The following is a 22306-nucleotide window of genomic DNA, read 5'->3' on the forward strand; positions in this document are numbered from 1 at the left end:
ATATTTTCTTCTTCAGAATATTTTATACATACTAGTCCTACATTATTTTTATGGATTTAAATTACGAGAAAAGGATAAAATCTTGCTTTTATTTAATTACCATCATCATTGACAATGTATTATTCATTGATAGTTAATCTTCTACGACCATAATATAATATAATATAATACAATTCATGAATAAAAAGAGCATTTGTTTTCAAGTATCTATATAAATAGGTATTTAAATATAAACAATTTAATGATGAAAAAAATGTTGCTTACTAATAGATTGATACTAACATTTTCGATTTTGAAAGAAGTAATAAAATTAAAAATGATTTACACATAAAAAAATATAATGAGTGTGTGTATATGATTTTTAAACATCGAAAAATAGAGATATTATAAATAGTTGTTTTATGGAATAGAATATTATTATATTATATCCACGAGCATTATTTTGTTAAATGTTTATAAATTATTTTAAAAATGAATACATTAAAAACAAAATTAATTGAAGTATAATAAATAATAATGGTACTTAGGTCACTATTTTAAAAACTTATAATTTATATCATATTATATATGTGTGTGTGTACATATCTTATCTATGTTCAATATATATATATATGTGTGTGTGTGTTATGATGGTTGGCTTATATTTTTCGCACGTTTTATTTAAGAAATATGATACAAACATTAGAAGTGTATATTATTACATTATATTGTATAATATGACATAAAACAACATAATATTATGAACATGACCAATAATTTTGGAAACAGTGTTAATATAAGTAATTATGAAAGTTGAATCTCACAAAGTCATATCAAAAAGAGATTTACTACTTATATACAATTTACAAATATATAGACCAATGTTATTGATTTCTCTAATAAATAACCACGGAAAAATATATCTTAATTAAAATAATGTGTACCTATATTTAACACGCATATTGACGAGATTTCAGTGTCAATCTATGTAACTATGATTTAAAAACAGTCAATTTTTTTAGTTGTATGTAATAAATTTGTTTTACAATGTCAAATATGAAATATTTTGGAAAAAAAATTATACATACTAATATTTCATAATCGTTTTTTTTTTTTTAATTTATTTAAATTTAATTAGATCTGAACCATTTACATAAGATTTTTTATCTTTTTTTAACTGTTTTCTATTTAGAACATTTTGTTTTGAACTCTCCTATATTTTGCAGAGCAAGTTGGTCATGGTCTGCCAACAATTTATTTTTTATTTTGATAATTAATAACCAAATCAAGGGGTGGTTTTCCTACAACTAAATGGCAAAATTGATTGTTTCATGACACAATTTTACTATATGCAATAACATACAAACTCAACACTTAATAACTTTAGTCAATTTTGACTCAATATAATATGATAGAAGTGTACACTATTATAATAATTAAATATAAATCATTGTCCCCGCTTGTTCACTTTTTTTTTTAGTTTTGCAAAATCTCATAAGGAGTTACTTTTTCCGTGATTATTTTTTCGGATTTTTTTTTTCAGGGATTAAATTTTTAGAGTTATTTTTTTTTTTGCAGTACCCTTATTCTTATTTCGTCATTCCTCACAAAATATTATTAGGTTTACATTTAAACAAAATAGTTTTTAAAATATTGTGAAATGCTATAACATATGTCAAGATCTTCTCCAATACATCAATGTGTTCACGGAAGTAAACGAATTTATTGAAAATCTTCATTTTAACCGACCCCACATTACTATTTTGTAAATCATATAAGAATTTAAAAAATTGTAAAATCTATAATTTAATGACGAATAGTTCCTTTTTCATTACAATTATTTTATTGTCACCAAATAATTAAATAATTAATATTTTTGAATTATGATGGTATTAATTGATGTAAATTTAAGTACACGAACTTGGTGATTCTTAATTAGTATTTGATGTACTGTCTATTATACAACAAAGAAAGATTTTATAAATCAAATAACAAAGTTCATTTTGCATTATGCTCATATAGGTACTGTTTATATTTTATTGTCATTTAGACATTTAAGTTCGATGTTTTCCTTTGGCAAATACGTTTTTCTTTTTCAAAATTGTATGATAACACTCACCAACACTTCTTTGTCTCCAATAAATTATTAAATTGTGTTCTTAACACATTTATTTTAATTTCGATTCTAAACATTTAGATATTCGTAATTTACACTCGTCCGTGTATTGAGTTCTAAGAATTATTATAGACATAATTCACTCATAGAAAGAACACTTATAAATCATATTATTTAATTAGTAGACAATTTAAGTAATTTGACTATTAACACCGTTGTCTACGACATCACCAGGTAAATGATGCTTCCAACTTCTAAACAGATATCGCGTAAATTTCCTTAATTGTCTAAATTTACAGTACGTGGCTCCTTGGGCGGATTCCAGTTGTTGCGTCTGTATTAAGAAACCTTTTTCTTTGAACGTTTTTTCCAGACGCTCTCGAGCCAGCGACTTTTTACTCTTTCGTTTAGATTCTTTTGATTGAAGATTCAGTGTTTCCTGAAGACTCGCGGTACCAGGTAGTTGAAAATCATTTATTGATGATATCTGGTCCCTGACGCAAAGGTTCAAAGGTTCTTCTACAACGGTTGTACCATAGTTTTTATATATTAAGTGACATATATCAGCCTACAATGTAATGAAAACATCCGGTTAGAAGAAAAAAAAGGTAAATTGTTCAATACTTTATTGTTCTATTATAATTAATTGTTATACTATTTATTTAATAGGAATCTACTATTCATAAGTTTGCGGAATGCATATAAATTCTTTAGATTCATTAGGTGTTAAATTATTATCACGTTATTGTCAAACTGTATACTGATAACATTTTTTATAAATCTACAATATAGTATTTAAACATGAAAGTGAATTAATTAATTATAAAGTTGTGTGTACATGAGGTGTTTTATAACACTGATTATATTATTTTAACGTGTTTGTACTCAATATTTTTAATTTGATAGTGTCTAATTTAATTCGATAAGATTACATGCATACGTTTTTAAGAAGATAAAAATAATATGTTACGTATATAATACGTACAAATTATTTTATATATGTCCAATATTCTAGAGTAACAATAATATTACATTTATGGATTTTTTTATTGTTCACATAAATATATTTGGTGATTCTTTTAATATTAATACTAATTATTTTGAAGTTTATTAAAGGTTTTGGAAATATTTTTTTTACATACTTTGAAGTTATTATTATACATTATTTTTGAAAAACAAATATATTGAATATTTTTTTATTATATTATTTTTAAGTGTACACTTTCTTGAATGATCATACGTTTTTAATTGCATATTATAAATCATTATGTTTGCCAAGTAGGTATTTCGATGTATAAAAACCAAATTATGAAATAAATGACTTGTAGTTTGTAAGGTTTAAGTATATATTTAGAATTTAGATAAACGGAGTAGTGAACCAACATTTTACGGTTTGATCCTGATCCACTTTACTCCGTACGTTAAAATTTAAAACTTTAAATATTTATAACTTATATTATCTATTGGTTTAAAATTTAATTTTTTTTTTTACAGTAGCATTTTCAAAAAAAATTAATTTGCTTTGGAATGTGTCATTTAAAAATGTTTAAGAAAATAAAGTGAAAACAATTTTTGTAGTGACTTGTGACTTCGATTTTAACGTCAGAATATGAATGATTTTTACCTTTTTTGGTTTGCGTCCCCTTCGTGGTTTTGCATTATCTAATATCATCTCTCCCATGTATGGTAGATCATCAAAACGGACACTAGTTTGAGCTTCTGGTGGTAGCTTTGATTTGAGATTTCCTGTAAAAAGGACAGGTGTAGGAGACGATGAAATTCCTGGAGATGGTTGAGGAGACATTATGGATGCTTCATAATGGTTCAAGTACTCTGGAGGTAATGCTTGATGATGAAATTTAAGCTTCCATCGAGATTTTCTGCGATTTCTATAAAAAAATTAAATGTTAACTTTCCATAATAATAATAATAAATAAATAAAAAAAAACATTCAATTATTAAGAGAAGTTTGCAAAATTCAATATTTAATTCCTTTGTTACTTTTGTAGTGATTGTACATAGGTTATTACTAATTTACTATTTATTACTATTAGGTGCAATTTAAAAATATTCTGTCTTTCAAAAATGTGTAACCTGTACAGTGTACAATATACGTACTGCGATGCCGCAGCAATAGTGGTAGCGATAAATATATACCTATTTGAATTTCGATCATAAATTATTGCTACCGAGTGTTAAAACCTTTATAATTGTTTTAAAATGATAATAACCAAATTGAATAAACTTATTCAAAATATTGAAATATTAGTTAATAGATATTTTTTTCTCTTTATTAAAATGTATTATGTATAGCTAATATATACATTTTTAGAAAAGGTTAAATTACTTATATCCAATAAATAATAATTAATAACTAAGTTGTATTCCATAAAATTTTATTTTTCAAGTAGAATGAAAAATAATGAGTCATTATTTGATTAACAATAAAATTATAGTACACTAAGTAAATTGTATTGTAATTTTAAATGAGACAATAATATCTAAAAATGTAATTTATACATAGAATCACAATAATACTAATAGCTTAATTAGAGTTGACTAATAAATAAATCTTATTGGAAGATCTAAGTAGAACTAACATAGTAATATAATTAATATACCTATTATATTTGACATTACTTATCAGTTAATCAAATATATTATGTTGAATATGATTATTTTAAGTTTTATTAATTAAAAATTTAAGTCAATGACCAAAGTGTTGTTACATTTTGTATATTTAAAAAATTTAAGCTATGATATTATAATATATAATAATATGGTAGTAAAAGTTGAATTATTATTAATTTATGATTAATATATTCAAATATTAGTATATACTAGATTATTACATTTTTATCAATTTAATTTTAAATATTACGCTGATCACAATTCATTTACTTATTAAATGTTTAAAATTATAAAATTTTATTTATTGCCTACATAAAAGTAAGCAAGTAATTGACATTATATATATTTATTTATATATATAATATAAATAATAATTTATTTTATATTTTAACGTATTATCTTAGTTCTTTAACATTTGACTAAATAAGATTATTGTTATTGCTCTTATAATTAATTATTTAAATTAAATTAATAAATTTAAAAAAAAATATGTTGACAGAAAATTATAATTATTGAATTATAATAACCTCATTAACGATTAGCGATAACTATTATTTATTTAAATCTGTTTTGTTCAGTTTATTAAGTTATTGTCATTTATAATATATCATAAAAATAATTAATTTCAAAAATGTTTCGTTCGTACAAATTATTTTCAGACAAAGTAAAAATATAGATTCCTGAGTTCCAGATAGATACATAAATAAAATGTAAAATTAACAATTATGTTATAATTGTCAATATTATTCATTGTTTACGAATAAATATATTTAAATAAAAAAAAAATATATTTTTATTATATAATTTTCTAAAACAGTAATCCAAAACTCCAAAAGTCTAAAATACGTCGTAGGTACAAGATATCAGATTACATAGAATTAAATGTATTATAATAAAATAAAATAGATATATTGAACTATGGACCTGATCTGACCTACACGTGCTTCATTGATGATTCACAGCTATTTTAACTTTTGTTATGAATTATTTTTTTATATAAAATAGTAACTATTACGTTTTATCGATTTTCTGTTTAACGTATTGTCATAATGGTGTATAGCAAAAATGCAGAAATGTAGATGACTAAGCGGCGTATATGTGTTGAACATAAAATAAAGAAACTATGGGGATACCATTGTAATATTATAAGAGCTAAATGACCGTTGGAGTCTCACCCGCATTCGACTATGCTTCCGGTTCAGCAAGTATGGTGATAATAATAAGTTGTAATAATAATACTTAGACATTTGGGAATTAATGTTGAAGATTTAAAGTGAAAAGTGTTTTGTGACTAGACGGCCATTGAGTAATTAAAACGCATTATTACGTATAATATGGTATGTAGTATACCGTATACGTATTCAAATAAAATTCGCATTTTTATATCGTAGGGATAACAACAACGAACTATTATGATTTATATCGCGAAAAATGATGTACATCACAAATTATTTTAGAAAACTACTGTTATTAGGTACTCATTTCAACAATTTAAGTTCACGTTTTTACGCAAGTCTCAAATTTTTCAAATTGGATTAAATACAAATTTAAATGAAAACAACAAACAGTATAGTTTTAAGTTTATTATATTTGGTCCGAAAACGGTTCCAAAAATAGCAAATGTTTTTTTATGAAATTGTCATTATAATAATGTCTAGATTATGGACAACTGAAATTGTATGCATTCCCACCAATGCACTCAACCTCATTGTACTATTCGAGTTATCTCGTTTAAAAAAAAAATAAATAGACATACCGGCTTTGCCCTTTGGCGCAACCAAGCATCTAATATTCAGATCGAATAATATTTTTAGACATATCGATTTAATAATAACGGCATAATGTATATTGTACGTCTTTCCACGATTTAATAATTTTACGAAAACAATTTCTATATTCTATTCTTAAAATATTATATAACAATAATATTAATTAACACAATACAGTCATTACGTGTACAGAGTACTCAGATATAGACGATATGGTGTACAATTATAAATAAATTGTATAATTTTATAAAAGTATACATAAAAGAGCAAACAATTTGGATTGACTATCAAAATATGGGGGAAATACCGTTAGTCGTTTGACAGTGTCGATGACCTGCCTTGAAATATTTTGCCGTCTTCTAAATTCATATTAATATAATAATAATTTATTGTGTAATTTTAATAATAATAATGTATAAATAAATACACCAATAACTCCTAAATTGTATAGTTCATCTGTTATATCTTATATCCACTAGGTACTTTCTATTTATATACACGTGTGACGCGTGTCTGTGTCTAATTATAACAGTGACATTGAATATTTTTTTATACAATGAATGTTGATTATATCTCGTTAAAAATTTTGGAAAAATGTTTCAATTTGAATATTGTAAGCACAAAGATAATCGAGAATTCTACATTGACATTAAAAATCATAAACAAAATAATTAAATATGCATTGTTATTATAATGTAGAATATGGTTGTACCTATCTTTAATCGATGGTGTATCATGGATCAGTGACGGACGATATAGGTATATTATATAAAAAAAGAACCACATGTTTTTGGAATATTAATTCATTTTTAGTAGGGTATTGGAAATCGTAATTGGATGAAGAGAGCGAAACACCTCTTTAGAAATTTAAATCCCCTCGAATTAAATAGGAATTTAAATAATTAAGTTAGTATTTAATGTTTGAAGCGTTTTCAAATAATTTAGATAGAGAACAATTTTTGTTTTTGACTAAGTCGTAATAAATAAAAATAAGAATAAAACTAGTTTTAACATTTTTTAAGTGACTTTTTGAATGAGTTTTGTAAAGGTAAAAAAAAAGAAAAAGAAATTATAATACGAGTTTAAAAAAAAATTAATTACACGTCAACACCATTATTGAATTATTTTGTGGTTTTAATAGGTTCACTTCAAAGGGATAGTGAAAAAAAGTGTGTTATGAAATGGATAAGAGCTTAAGGTATACAATAGCAGCGTAGCATCTTCATTCTCACTGATCTTTAATGTAAAAAAAAAATACATAATTCATTTTAAATTTCATCTGAATACAAAAAATAATAACAAAAATAAATATTTTATACGATTTATTATTTTTTAAACATTCATAAAAGTCGTAGACCATAAATAAATAATACGGTCGTTGTTCAGAGTGTAGATTCTATCTAATTATTTTGATCAAAGAAAACTATTTATTTTACGAAGATGTGAATTCCTCAACTAACATTTACGAAACGGGCTTTAAAAAATTTTAAAAAAATTAATGTTTTAACGAATGCATTTGCATGGTTAACGGGCTACGATCTATGTTTGCTTTTTGCAATATTAATTGTACGTCGGATTATTATGATATACAATTCATCGAGCTTAAATCATAGGTTTGTGCAGCTAAACAGTATATATGTCATTACACATTCGATAGTTAAGTTATTTGTCATTATCAATTATATAATAAATAGTTAAATAAGTAGTATACATATACTTACGTTGCACATGGTAATGATTAACAACGATCACGAGAATGTTACGATGGCGGCTAATAATTATTAGGTTTCATTTTATTATTTATTTTGACAAATACCTATACACACGGTAGTTGAAAATCAACAGCATATTATTTTGAACATTTGACGAGTTTAGAGTCAAGAAGTTATCTATGAGAAATTTTCATAACTTCAAGTTGTAAAATCTATAAACTGTTGTGTAATTCTGTTTTATTCTTTTGGTTGCAAGGTTGCACGTTTTTAAATTTGGGTACCAACTTGAATATATTTTTACGATATATTATTTAAATTTTAGAGTAAAAATTTGATACTAATCATAAATTAAACCGATTCGCCGCACCCAGAATCAAAAATTCAAATCCTATGTCTTCATTTTTAATTTATCGAGTTTTTAATATTATTACTTAAAAATCGTATTAAATCATCAATCATTACTACTGTTATCTAGTACATATTAGCTGTAATTATTGTTCCGTGCAATTACTTTGCTAATTGCTATTACTTACAATAGTTATCACTCATCGGGTTTGCGATAAAAGAAAGTACTGGTGATCACCGTGCAATAATAATAATAATATGTTAATGTTGTATTAAATCGTAAAGGTTTAGACCTTTCGCTTTTCATCGGAGTGATAGTTGTGTCTGTTCAATGAGATATGTTATTTTTGTATTGCCTTGTTAATAATGTTTTATTCAGTCAATAAGTCTTTACAGTAATGGCAGCGCTATCTAGCGTCATCGTTTTGATAAAAAACCGTCTGTGATTGCACGCAAACGATAAACTACACGACGGCTTTTTCTTCTACACTAGACAGCGCTGCTATATACGTTTTTTTATTTCGTCTGGTATTTAATTTTTCATTTCGGACATCATATCAATATGGTTACAAATTACAATGTTTTAATGTTTTATTTAATGCATAAATATAATATATAATACTAAAAATATGAAATTTTTTGTTATAATATTGATAAAAATTAATATGTATGGCTAATTATGTTCTGAACGTTGCTATAATGCTATATTGCCTATATTGTATGAGCTTGTATTAAAACTGTTTTTAAAAACGTATTCAGAATTTTCTCGCTCTAGTGTCTCTATGTCTACTTCATTCTTGTATACCTATGAACATTTTCTGGTTGTATGTATAATCCTCTACAGTAAGCAAAAATTGCAGTAACACTTAAGATGGTGGTAATCTATCGGATTTGGACTGCTCACCTGAAGAAACAGAAAACTCTAGTAAATACTATAATAATACATTTTATTAAATAATCACCATCAGTCAAATGTTTTACTTTTACTATTTATTTTACATAACACTATTTATTCTAATTTAACTAATTTCTATCTAATTAATAGTTTAAAAATAATGAAATGGACATTATATAATATTTGTATACAGTACTTACTGCGAGCTAATTTAGAAATGTAGTTAATGGTAATAATAATTTTTAATTAATATACTGGGTATTAAGTTAAATTTTTATTCTGACATTAGATTCAAAAAAAAATATCTATCGCAAGTAATAATATTTATTGATTATGTAAATATGTTAACCCATTAATCATGATGTACAAACTACTTATCAATATTATTATTATTATTATTATTAAGACTTAGACAGTCTGTAATCTCTGCACACGCCATACAATTGTGAGGTAATATTTTGTCTTGTCGACGGCGGATGGACGATTAACGTGATTGATAATAAACTTCAAATGTCAATATAATTTATAATTTCTAAACGAAGTACGAGTGACAATTTATTATTGCACCATCGTTCTTAACTTGGCGTAAGTGGGCACTCAATGACCTACCTACTTTGATATTTTTAAATTTTTTTTTTGAGGAGGGTGGTGACTCTAGGTCTCTACATAATTTCCTCTTTAATCTTCTTGGTGGATTGTATTATTATTATTTATTGTGATATGTACCGATACATAAAACTTTTTTCACCTAAATCTGATCTGAATTTGCATTGATCAGCATTTTTACGCTCTCGCGAACGATGAATAATTGATATTAAATTATTGAGAATCGGACAATGTCATAGCGTTGCATACGCCAAGAAGACTGTCAGACAAATAGAAAATATTGTGATCAATGATCATCTGGTTGCGAGAAAATATCAAACCCGGTAATGTAAAATATCGTGGTAACTTGCTCATGATAATACTTTTGAAACGTGTCACTGAATTTAAACCATAGTTGAAGCATTAAACTTCACACTACGACAGTCATTGTAGGCTGCAATGCTGCATTCACATGTTTTACGTAACTCAGTTTCCATTTTATCATGTTATGTTTTATAATTCGTATATTTAATACGTAGATAACAATATTTTTATTACATAGGTACCTATAATTTGAATATATTCAATTCTATATGGTATTTTGCAGTGGAAACACCCGGATTAACGTTAACGGTGTGGATAGCGGTCGTGGTTTAACGTCAGCCTCCTTGATCACAATATAATTTAAATTCAGTGACCGCGTTAAATACGGTATACTTGTGAGCTAGTGTGAGCAGACAACCGTGATGTTTTATGTCATCGGTCAAGTGACAATCCCGATATCCACGTCTACCTCGCTATTACATGATTTTCAACGTTTTTCGATCAAATCGTTTCCAAATTGTTGTTCGCGAGTATGTGTTATCAGTGTGAATATATTTTTACGAGTTATTTGCAAGCTTCATTAGTCATTTAGCCATCATTTCAGATCCGACGAAATGTGTCGTCTGTTTCCAAGGATCACAAGTCGAGAATGCCACTTTAAGGTAAGATACAGTTACATAGGCACATATCATGTTATTTTTATAACTCACAGGTTCCATGTATAGACCAAGTGTTGATAGTTCTTATGTTATTACGATCAGTGGCCGTTATGTTAGTATTATTATTATTATTAATAGGTATGCATGTTATAATATGCCATAGGCGTGATTATGTATCCAGGTAAATTTGTAAAATTCAAATTAAACCTTGCTGAAAAGTACAATAGTTATGTAACGTGGTGTATGATGATTTTCAGGATAAGGTGTGAAATATTATCTCTTCGTTTATATAGTATTTACTTAATATGATTCATATGAATCACCTCGAGAAACGTTGGTTCTCGACTTCTTGTATGCTTCCGGTACAAGTCAATAGTCGTTTTCCACGTTACCTATCCACAATGTTTATGACTTATTTCGAAAATAGTTTTACAATTGAATGCGTAAACCGTAAATTCTTAAAAAAATTTATCATTATAATAATTTTGAGTCAAAATGAGATTGGTTTGGGTAGGTACATGGTACATCGATTAATAAAATCACCATTAAAAATATTATGTGCCTATATGTTCTTTAAATCGCAAAATAATTATACTTAAGTAATACAACTATATAGTATAGGTATTAGATAACTTAATAAGAATGACAGAAAACGTAAAATGTTTATTTAATAGTTTTTAGTGCATTAAATCATCTTTGAATAATTAATATATTCTCAAGATATTTTAGAATACATATCATCGATGAATATATTTTTTAAGTACAAATATTTTCTTGTGTTTAATATTAGTACATTATATATTTTGATAGTTGTAAATAACTTACTTTCCAATGTCTTTGCTTGCCGGTAAAATTCCATTGTCTTGTGTTTTAATACCAATACCTTGCATCTGAAAATAAAAATATTAAAATTATATTATTAAAGCTAAAAGGTTAGGTAGTAATTTCTATTCTGTTATAATGATTATAAATTATAATATAAATATTGCTTATTTGTTTTATCCAAAAATGTATTGGTTTTTATTGCAACTCTATAGGTACCGTAAACAATACACATAGATAACTGAAATCTTCTTAAAATATAAATAAAATTACTTCAATTTTTAATTATCTTGAATATTATAGGAAATATAATAGGTATACGTTTCTTAAAGGCAATCTTAATATTAATTGCTTTCTAATTTCTGTGTACACTAATTTTAAATATCATGCTATTTATATCATTTAAATATTGTATTCATGAGTATCGAATTGATAGTTATGTATATTAATTGGTTGAGCGATTTTTTTTAATCAATAAATATATTTTATTGTACTCGTATAATCGTTAATGTTATTATACGTCTGTTAAAGTATTACTACAATTTAAAAATATTAAACGTTTTCAATTTTAGTAAATTAAATTCAAAATTCTACATTCTAGTTTGTATATGCATATAATATAATTAATATGAGACATTATAAAATTATAGCTATTTAATTAACTCAAAATTGACACTATAGTTATATAATTATTACATTTAGTTATGCGTGGTTATGATATATGGATTTAATTAAATATTTATCCAAAACAAATTTTTGGATAAAGTATATCAGTTTTTAATTACCTACGTACTATAAAAAAATAAAGCAAAATTCTAAGCAAGAAAAGTGTGCTGTCTAACATTTGTTTACAAAGTTTATTTCTTAAATCCGTTGGTATTGTATTTATTAAGATTTTATAGTTATATAACATAGGTACATGCATGTTTACACTTTTAGGAGTGGTAATATTATATTATATAATATTCAAGTTGATTTGTAATTATTGTATCTAAATTATACTTAATGTTATGATTTACGTGTTTAAATTTTGTTGTTAAAAAATGTTATTATCATTAATTAATAATTATTAAGTTAAATTCATTTTTTTATTTAAGCAAATAAAAATTACACTAAATTGAAGTTTAAATTTTAAAAATTGTTTTACTTTAAATTAATTTAATCTTCGTTTTTTTTTTTTTAATTGGTATGTGTTGTATACTTTTACATAATATTGTATACATTTTTATTTAGTTCTCATATTCATATATCATGCAATATTCATTATTATTACTTCATAATACAAAAAAAAAAAAATAAAAATAAAAATAAGATATATATATATATATATATATATATATATATAAAAGCTTTACTTTAACACTGTTTATAAAATATACAAAGAATTCAAAAGCGTATATAATTTATGAATTATATATCAAATATATCATATAAATGTTGAGTAAAAAATAGATCTTTCTATGTAGGTGTATTACTTAGTAAGTGTAAAGTATATAACGTGTCGATTTATGCGTTATAATGATAGATCATTATTTATTTATTATTTTAAACTCTTCTAAAATGTTTGAAGCCATTTATGGTAATAATTTGTTAACACTTAACAGTAAATATGTTAAGCATGTTTGATATTTTTTATTGTTTATATAATTATATTTACGCAACAAACCATGTGAACGAAATGAATTGAAAAAAAATGACTTATCATTATTTTGGCCACGCAGGTCGTGCTTTGTGCGTGGTTGAAGGTGGGTAGAATAATATATCAATATTATAATATATATATATATATATATGATAATGATAACGGTTGTCCAAATAAAAGAGTATATTATAACGATTTAATTGTAAAAACAATTCACACCCTGAAGTCTGAAAGACCTCAGTACCGTACCTAATCTAATCTAAAACCGTTTCAACGTTCACTTGAGTGTCAATAATTCTAAATAAAATTTTTGGTGGCTTGGTGCAAGTCCGCAGTGATAATAATATTAATATAATAGGTGCATAATAATAATCTTTATGACTTCGTCGTTGTTATCCATATGTCATGGAACAATATTTCAGGTGATCGGAAACGGGTTTTATTTTGGTAAACACACCTATATGATTGTCGTGCAGCAGCGTGTACCTTTTACTGCTCGTGGATTATTTGAGAATGAATAATATAAATAATTATTTCAATATTGTTGTTTACCAACATTTCTCATTCATTCAAAGCGAGAACCGGTCAGTGAATGGCACGCACAACACATGCGCGGGAAACACCTACGACACTATTATATTGCTCTCGGCTGATTTTTTTTCCCCGTCACTAATATCATTGACGGATGTTATAGCAAAATATATTACATTATGCATACGACATGTTCAGGTATACCGGTATACGACGTATGCAGGCGACCAAGTAATTTGTTTGAAAGCTTACGCAAAACAAACTGGGAAAACTGTGCTGTCGAGTGATTGTTGACCCATTATTTTTGTTTAATATTTCTACCGTTTGGGTTTGATATGTCATTAACTTATAATAACTTATAAGTTATGAGTTTATAACCTTTCTATGATCAAATATTATATTATGATCCAGAAATAGGCGTAACTTATCGGCTACTGTCCTACATTGAATGCAAATATTATGAGTGATGATATTTTAAAATTTTTTGTTCAAATTGAGGTGTTTATAATATTATACACCGCTTTAAATTAACAATAACTTATTTGCGATGACTGCATGTACGCATCATATTATTACAATGTTATAACTTATAACATTCATAGCGTAAAAATTATTGTTTTTCATTATGTTATTAATTATTATATGTTATGTATTTAAATTTAGAAATTTATGTGGCTGATATATATGGTAACATATGTAATGTTATTATTTTAATAAAAATTCTGTTAAGCATGTTATAGTAATTAAATATCTATCAAGCCTTTATCGTATAAATGTGATTTTGTTTTTAACATGTAAAAAATGTTGTCAAAAATACATTAAATCAATTGTTTGATTATACTTATAAATAGCTTTTTAAAGGGTTTAATTGTTATAGCTTTATATTGATATTTCTTACTTAAATGAGTTGCTGTTGGTTTGAGCAAGTTACACCCACGAGGACGGTATTAATAGTGGTTTATTATAACACCTACAAAAGGTCTTATTGCTCTTTTTGCCATACTTCTATATGTAATATTATAATTTATAAACCGTATTACTGTATATATAAAAACATGTATTAATTCTTATTTTATAAATTCTCGGGATAGTATGAAGCAAATAAAAGCGATCATAAATTATGATTGAAATCCTAGTAAAAATAAAAAATCAAGTGATTATTTTTGTATTGAAAGGCGTTAAAAATGCTTTATTATGCTTTTAAAATGGCATCGCATAGTTCAGTGTTATTGTTATTATTATTAATAAATGTATTGTATGTAGTAATATAGTAACTATAATAATATACAACAAATTATGTTAGTAATAATTGGCTTAGATATTTTTTAATGTCATGTTTTGTATACAAAGTTTTAAAGTAAGGTGAAGTACAATGGTTATAATATAAATCTTTCAAAGATCGGAGAATTATGGTATTTTCATAGAAGTATCACGTTTATTAAATTTACACAATTTAATACATTTTTAAAAAGTTTAATTATCAGAGATGAATTTCCATTATTAGAATCATAAAGAAAATTTAGAAATGGATTTAAAAAAAAAAAACATTAAGTTGTGTGATAGGTATAACAATAAAAATCATTTAAAATAAATTAACGTATAGCCGGTAATAAATTATCTACACACTCTTTAATATACCTAAATTAAATCTATGATTTGTTGTGTAATAATTTATAGTAAATTTTATTTTATTCATCGAAGCTTAGTGTTTTACAATTTTAGTAGGTATCCATTCTGATTTATGTTAAATAAAAGTATGTACCTATATTTTTGTTTAAATTTGTTGTACAGGTATATTTATTTAATAATATCACTATAAAATAAGTAATTGATTGTATCATCATTCATATTTATATTTAACAATCGTAAATTTTATTTATCATATAAAATATAAAAAATATAGTATTTTATGAATGTATTAAAAGTGTATGAAATTTTTGTATGTAGATTTAATAACAAGAAAGAAAAAATAAAAAAAAATTAATATATTTAATCATTGATCTATTCTTTTTTTTTTGCCTAGGTATCTATATTAATAAATCTTTCGATTTTTATATTAATGTTTTTTGAAATACCAGTTTTTTTTCTATGTTTAAGTAGGTGTTTATAAATAAAATTGTATTTAAAATGATTTTTTGAAAATTACCTATTTGCACAAGTAGAGTAGGTAAGGATTGAAAAGGGTGTTATTACTTTGATATGGTTATAAAATAGTAAAATGATGACTGATTATTTAATTGTAGAAAAAAATACCTATATAATCTTATAAATATTTAGATACTAAGTAGTAAGCCTACATGTGTTTATTATGCATAATGCATATGTCTGTATGTTTGATATATGAGACTGAAAAAAAGTTAGTATGTTTTATCATATGATAATTTGTGTTTTACAATTATTTTAATAGAGGTTGTCTTTTTAAAATTGGCGTTAGTGTGATATAGGTAAATCATGTTTTTGATTAAATAGTTAGTTGATAATTTGATTTAAAATAAAAAAAATTAGATCTTCATATTTTTTGGTCTGGCAAAAAAATATATTTCTGTAAAAAAACTTAATTACTTAACTTAATTAAAAAAAAATTAATATAGTATTTTTTTAACTTTATTTAGCGGTCAATAATATTAACGCAATTTAATGGATAAAAAGATTTTCTTTACAAAAAAGATAAAAAAATTTAATTGCTAAGGTTTTTTTAAAAATAAAATGGTTGGAATTTTAATAGACAATTTTTTTCAAATAGGATACATAAGTTGGTAGATAAGTATATTGTAGATATTTTTTAAACTTAACTGAACGAAGTACAATAAAAATAAAAATATTATCAAAAACATAAAATATTTTTATATTTTATACCTATATTACATATTACATTGCATTGCTGTTATTTATTTTAAAGATAAGTAAAATGTAAGCATTCTTATCCATATATTAGATATTTTCCTTCGTATTCAATTCACGAATGAACTTCACTTATTTTAATAAGAGAGTATCTATTTATGCGTATTAAAATAGTAATAAATAATAATGCTTATATTTTAATCGTTTTTGATACCTTATCTGGTAATACTTTGGTTCATTTTTGGCTATAAACTATTTTTATTTCAAGTATTTATTCATTCTTTATACATGATACATTACAACCAGTATGTGTGATTGTTATGCATACAGAATTTTGATTATGTATAAATAAACTTGGCATAGAATTATAAATTATGTTATACAAAAGTAAAACTTTGTTCTGATTATTAAGCATAATATCTTTAATCAGATGCTTGTATTACTTTTATATTTAGATGAATAAAAGATGTCGGATTACAGCCAAAATTTTAATTGAGTAAAATATCTATTTCTTCTGGATTGTATTATAATATTAAACAATGATACATTTTTATTTGACTCTAAGATTTGTTTAATAAAAATTAATTAATACAATTAAGTTTATTAATTCTATATAAAAAAAAAAAAAAAAATAATTGAAGTATAGAAGTTTATTTACATGGATTAAAATAAATACAAATCTAACCTAATCTGTTCAGGTAGATTCTTTTAATAATTGTTAAAATATTTTTAAATTTTAATTATAGTTATTGCATTTAAACACTAATTCATTATTACGCAAATTATTAGTTAAACCACTAAAACAATTACGAATGTATGCTAATGTATTAAATATATTTTGTTATATACTTAATATAAAAGCGAAAAAAAATACAATTAGTTTTTATTATTTATATATTATATGGTATGGATATAGATAGGCTGAATAATAATATTCTGATCTATTTAATTATAATTAATTAATTTTGAATTTGTATAGGTTATAAGGTTTTTAGACAACAATTATAAAAATATTTTGATAATATTGTTTTTTACTATTATGTTTACAATTATATATATGTATATATATTACCTATATTGTAAATTCATTAATTCTATTAATTTTAAACTAATTACTAAAATGTAATACATAACGTTTGATGAAGGTTAATTAATAATAATTGTATTCACAAAAATAAATAAATACCTTAAAATAGTGTACTTAAATCCAAAAAAATTGTAAAATCAACACTTAAAATATATTTATAAATAAAAGTGTAAAAATAATATTAATAATTATCAAACATCAATAATACAAGTTAAAAAAATTGACTAGATAGTTTACAAAATATTTAAGATTAATTGAATTAAAATAATATTAAGTTATCTTTCCGTGCACATATTTAAGTAATAATAATGTGTACAATTCCGGCTGCCTAACGCACTGAACGTTTAGTTTCGGGCTCGGCAGTTAACCGCGGAACAGCGACTCCTACGAAATTCGAGATTGCACCGTATTTGGCGTCCGTTTGAAACCGATGGTACTATATTTAAAACACCCACCTTCCCCTTATAACCACTCCTATTTTCTCATTCCATCTCTCTCACCCCCACTATTACACCGGACGCGTGTAGAATATTGCTGTGCGATAAAACCCAAGCTCTGGTTATGGTAAGGCATTTTTTTATTTATAAAGTCGCCTTGGGTATATATCTCCGGTTCATTTTCGGGGTGGGGCGTTAAATAAAACGAAAAAAAAATAGAAGCACCATCGTAGAATTTATATTTAGATTCCGTATAGTTTCGGTTTCATTTGGACTTTGGCACTCGATCCATATATGGACAACGTTTCTACCTGATACACAATATTTTACACAAATGTAGTATAAATAAATTGTAAATATTAATAATATTTCAAGTTAATAATGTATTTTAACATTATTTAATATTAAACAATAAAATAAACCAATGACGGAAATTCTGTTTAAATGGGAAAAGGCAATTTGTTTAATTGAAATGACACGTGTGTCATATTAGGTTCATCCATAACTAATATAAATTACATTCGTATTTCATACGGTCGTCCCTCGAGTACCCACTACCCACCAATAATAATTAAGAAATAAAATATAATATTATTCACAGTTGTTAAGAGTATGAATGTGTACATAATTATTATAACATTTAAAATTATTTTTGTTATTGTTTTTATAATTATTTAAAAAAATTATTGTAATGACTTGTAGAATTGTGAACCTTTTTTTGTTGTTATTTTTAAACGTCACACGATATTTTAAAAATAAATTTTGTAATTTTTCTTTTTTAAACAAGAAAAAAATCATTTAAATTTCTAGATTTAAAATAAGTGTTGAAATAATAATATGATCTATAAATGATGAGTTGTTCGTTTTAATGCACCGAGATTAATTAATTTATACTGTTATTTCAAAAATTATTTAATATTTTTGTTATTTGGTTATTTGTCCTAACTGATATGTAATAAAAAATGATACAAGTTAGTAGTTCAAATGTAAATGTTTTAGTCTTAAAAAAGAAATACTTTTTATAATTTCACATTAACAACATAATATTATGAAAATATTTTTAAAATATTTGTCCAAGAAGAGTACTAAACTTCTATTTACATTAATAATATCGTTTTAGTAAGCTTATGTGCTTATGTGCGAGTTTCATTATTTTACACGATTTAAAATAATGACAACATTATTAGTTAAAAAAAAAATTAAACAAAAATATTAACTACACTAAATTAACTAATATTCTCATCAGTCGTTCTACAATTTAAACTTATAATATTATTATATTGATATTTTGTGAAAATATTCGTGTTTGGCTTAAACTAATTTCATGGTATTTTTGTATTGATATGCAATATTATATTATATAATTGTATATTTATAATGTTTTGTTAATAACAATACTAATGTAGTTAATAATAATACAGGTAGTACTTATGTATTTACAGGGGGGATTATCGTAGTTTACAGTTTTTCTATATCAGTTAAATGATAAAATGATAAAAATTATACTATAGTACCATATAATATTAATTTTTATTATAACTTATAAGGATGTTTTCATAAAACTATGATTCGTGGAAAAAACAAATATGTTTTGACACGATCAGTATTGAATGTATGATGATATTGTTGTTATACCCAAATTGGTGTCATTAATATATTATAATTAAATATACGTTTGTTTTATTGTCTTGCGTAAAGAATAATGAAATGATTAAAAAATATATTCCCAATAGAACGCATAACATACAAGTTAATATAGCGCCCACACTTAAACAGCATCTGGGTCAATCATCTCAATTCCATACATCTTACACACCTACGATTATGTTTAGTATTTGACCTACCTACAAAACATTATAAAACAATAGTTATCATAATAATTATTAACATTAATGTTGTTTTTATAATATTAGTTCTGGAAAATTGGCATCCATTGTATAACAATATAAAAATATGAATTAGGTACTATCAATGTACGAATAGGTACAATATTTTTTAGTTATTTTTTCAAATATAATGCTGTATAAATGGTATGTGGCTTTATTAATCAATAATTTATTTTTGTAATTCGTTGGTACCTATATTAAAAATGTGATTTGATTGATATTTTAATAATATTTTCTTAAACGTAAGGGAGAAAACTGAAAAATCGAGGAAAAACAAAGAAATATTTTATGGTACTTATATTGGGGAATCGATGTTTTATTTGACTGAAAGGTTTATAGAAGATTGTTCATATATTAATATTTCTTTAGTTAATATTTTAATAAATGCTTAAACCATTAATTATTTTCGTGAGTAATTTAAAATATTACATAAATATTAATAAATAAGCTCTGCTCAGGATCTTCTTGTTTTTAACTTGCAAGTTTATCATTAGATTAAAGTTTAACATAATGAACAATTATTTCATACCATTTTGTATCTATAAATAAGTCACGTGAGACCATTGTTCAACGGCTATGGCAGTCTTTGTAAATATAACTTTAATATTGGATTGTAAATTTTTACTTTTATGCACGAAATACGAGAGTTATGTAATTGTTTACAATTAGCCATTGGTAAGCTGTCGTTTTAAACCAGAGGAAATTTTAAATTAAATTGGTACATGTCACCTTGTCTGTGTCTTAATAATCTCAATTTTAAACTACTTACAAGACTGACAACTAGAGTATTGTTCTACACATAGTGTCTAAAGCAATGAATAAAACCGTTTGGTGGGCAACAATTTAGCTGTAATTCTCATGCAAACGACTTGTTATATTGATGTAATTTTTATTTTCAATGTGTCATTTTGACATTAAGCCAATTCTACTTATAATTTTATTGTCCGTAATAGCCATTTTAAATGTATATATCAAGGAATAATAAAACTTTATAAGGTGTAAAACTATATGTTTTATTGAAATACGATAATGTAAATAACAACTGTAAGACTAAAAAGTAGTTACCCATCGCTTCACATATAATAAAATATACGTTATAATACTTTATGTGCATAAGAAAAGATTGGTTATTTTTTTATTTTAATCATTGATTTATTGATTTTGTTATATTTTTATTTGTAGAAAAATTTAACATTAAGTTGCGTGCTACGCATTTAAATTATTTAAATTGTTTATTTTGTTGAAAAAAAAGTAGTGTTTGTCAATAAGCTTTATATGGTTATGTTTCATAACAATATTTCTGCTCAATGGCGCTGGTAAAATTTATACTATAAACTATTATTGTCAGGAATGAAGAATTTATTTATTTTACTTCATAATATAAAAATAGTATTAAAATGTTATAAATTATAAAATGTTTAGTATAGTTACCTATAAGTTATAACTAAAATACTACTTTAAATTTGTATGGCATTTTAAAAGTGCCATGTAGTTATAACCAGCTTTTTTTATTACATGATAATTAAGTATAACTCATTTTTATTGTAAAATGTTGATATATTTTATATACCTATTTAAATTAAATTCAGAAAGAGTAGTTTTTGAGTGATTAAATTATATGTACTGAGAATACCGTTCTATGATAATAGCTGTAGGTTAAGAAGATTCGAGATCTATGATGATTTAAAAATTTATAGTAATTAGTCCATTCAAATTTATGAATTTGTAAAATTTGTGTTCAGATAATAAGTATTTGACTAATTATAATAAATAAGTTATATTTGATGTAAAACTATTGTTGAAGAGTATTATAATTAAAATTCAAAGTTTAATAACTTAGAAATTAATCAATTAAATTTTGAATTATAACTTATATATATATGCATTAAAATTATCAAAGTAATATCCTGTTTAATTGTTTAAAATAAAGAACATGATTTTCTTTAAAAAAAGCTATTATTGTCAGAGGATAATAGTACACAAATCTAAGTATTAATAAAAGTATATACTTAAAAATTTCAAAAATCAGAATTTGAACGAATGCA

General features: G+C 24.2%; 1 protein-coding gene across 1 annotated transcript; it reads right to left on the reverse strand.

Annotated features, from left to right (window-relative positions):
* Nucleotides 1-1117: 1117 nt before the first annotated feature.
* Nucleotides 1118-18083, reverse strand: LOC112591542. Its single transcript, XM_025335385.1, has 4 exons — nucleotides 18038-18083; nucleotides 11841-11905; nucleotides 3720-3984; nucleotides 1118-2663 (listed from the first exon to the last, which is right to left on the reverse strand). Exons 2-4 carry the CDS (start codon nucleotides 11903-11905, stop codon nucleotides 2286-2288), a joined length of 708 nt encoding a protein of 235 aa, XP_025191170.1. The 5' UTR covers nucleotides 18038-18083; the 3' UTR covers nucleotides 1118-2285.
* Nucleotides 18084-22306: the final 4223 nt, after the last annotated feature.

The sequence above is a fragment of the Melanaphis sacchari genome, unplaced genomic scaffold (assembly GCF_002803265.2).
Source record: "Melanaphis sacchari strain LSU unplaced genomic scaffold, SCAv2.0 Contig0_pilon_pilon, whole genome shotgun sequence".
NCBI classification, from domain to species: Eukaryota; Metazoa; Arthropoda; class Insecta; order Hemiptera; family Aphididae; genus Melanaphis; species Melanaphis sacchari.

Bases quoted from the DNA above. Each gene is read 5' to 3' on its own strand.
- LOC112591542 (XM_025335385.1), bottom strand. From the start codon at position 11,905: ATGCAAGGTATTGGTATTAAAACACAAGACAATGGAATTTTACCGGCA. The intron at 3,985-11,840 runs GTAAGTTATTTA...ATTTTTTTATAG, and splicing joins GCAAGCAAAGACATTGGAAA to AAATCGCAGAAAATCTCGAT. The intron at 2,664-3,719 runs GTAAAAATCATT...ATTACATTGTAG, and splicing joins GGGGACGCAAACCAAAAAAG to GCTGATATATGTCACTTAAT.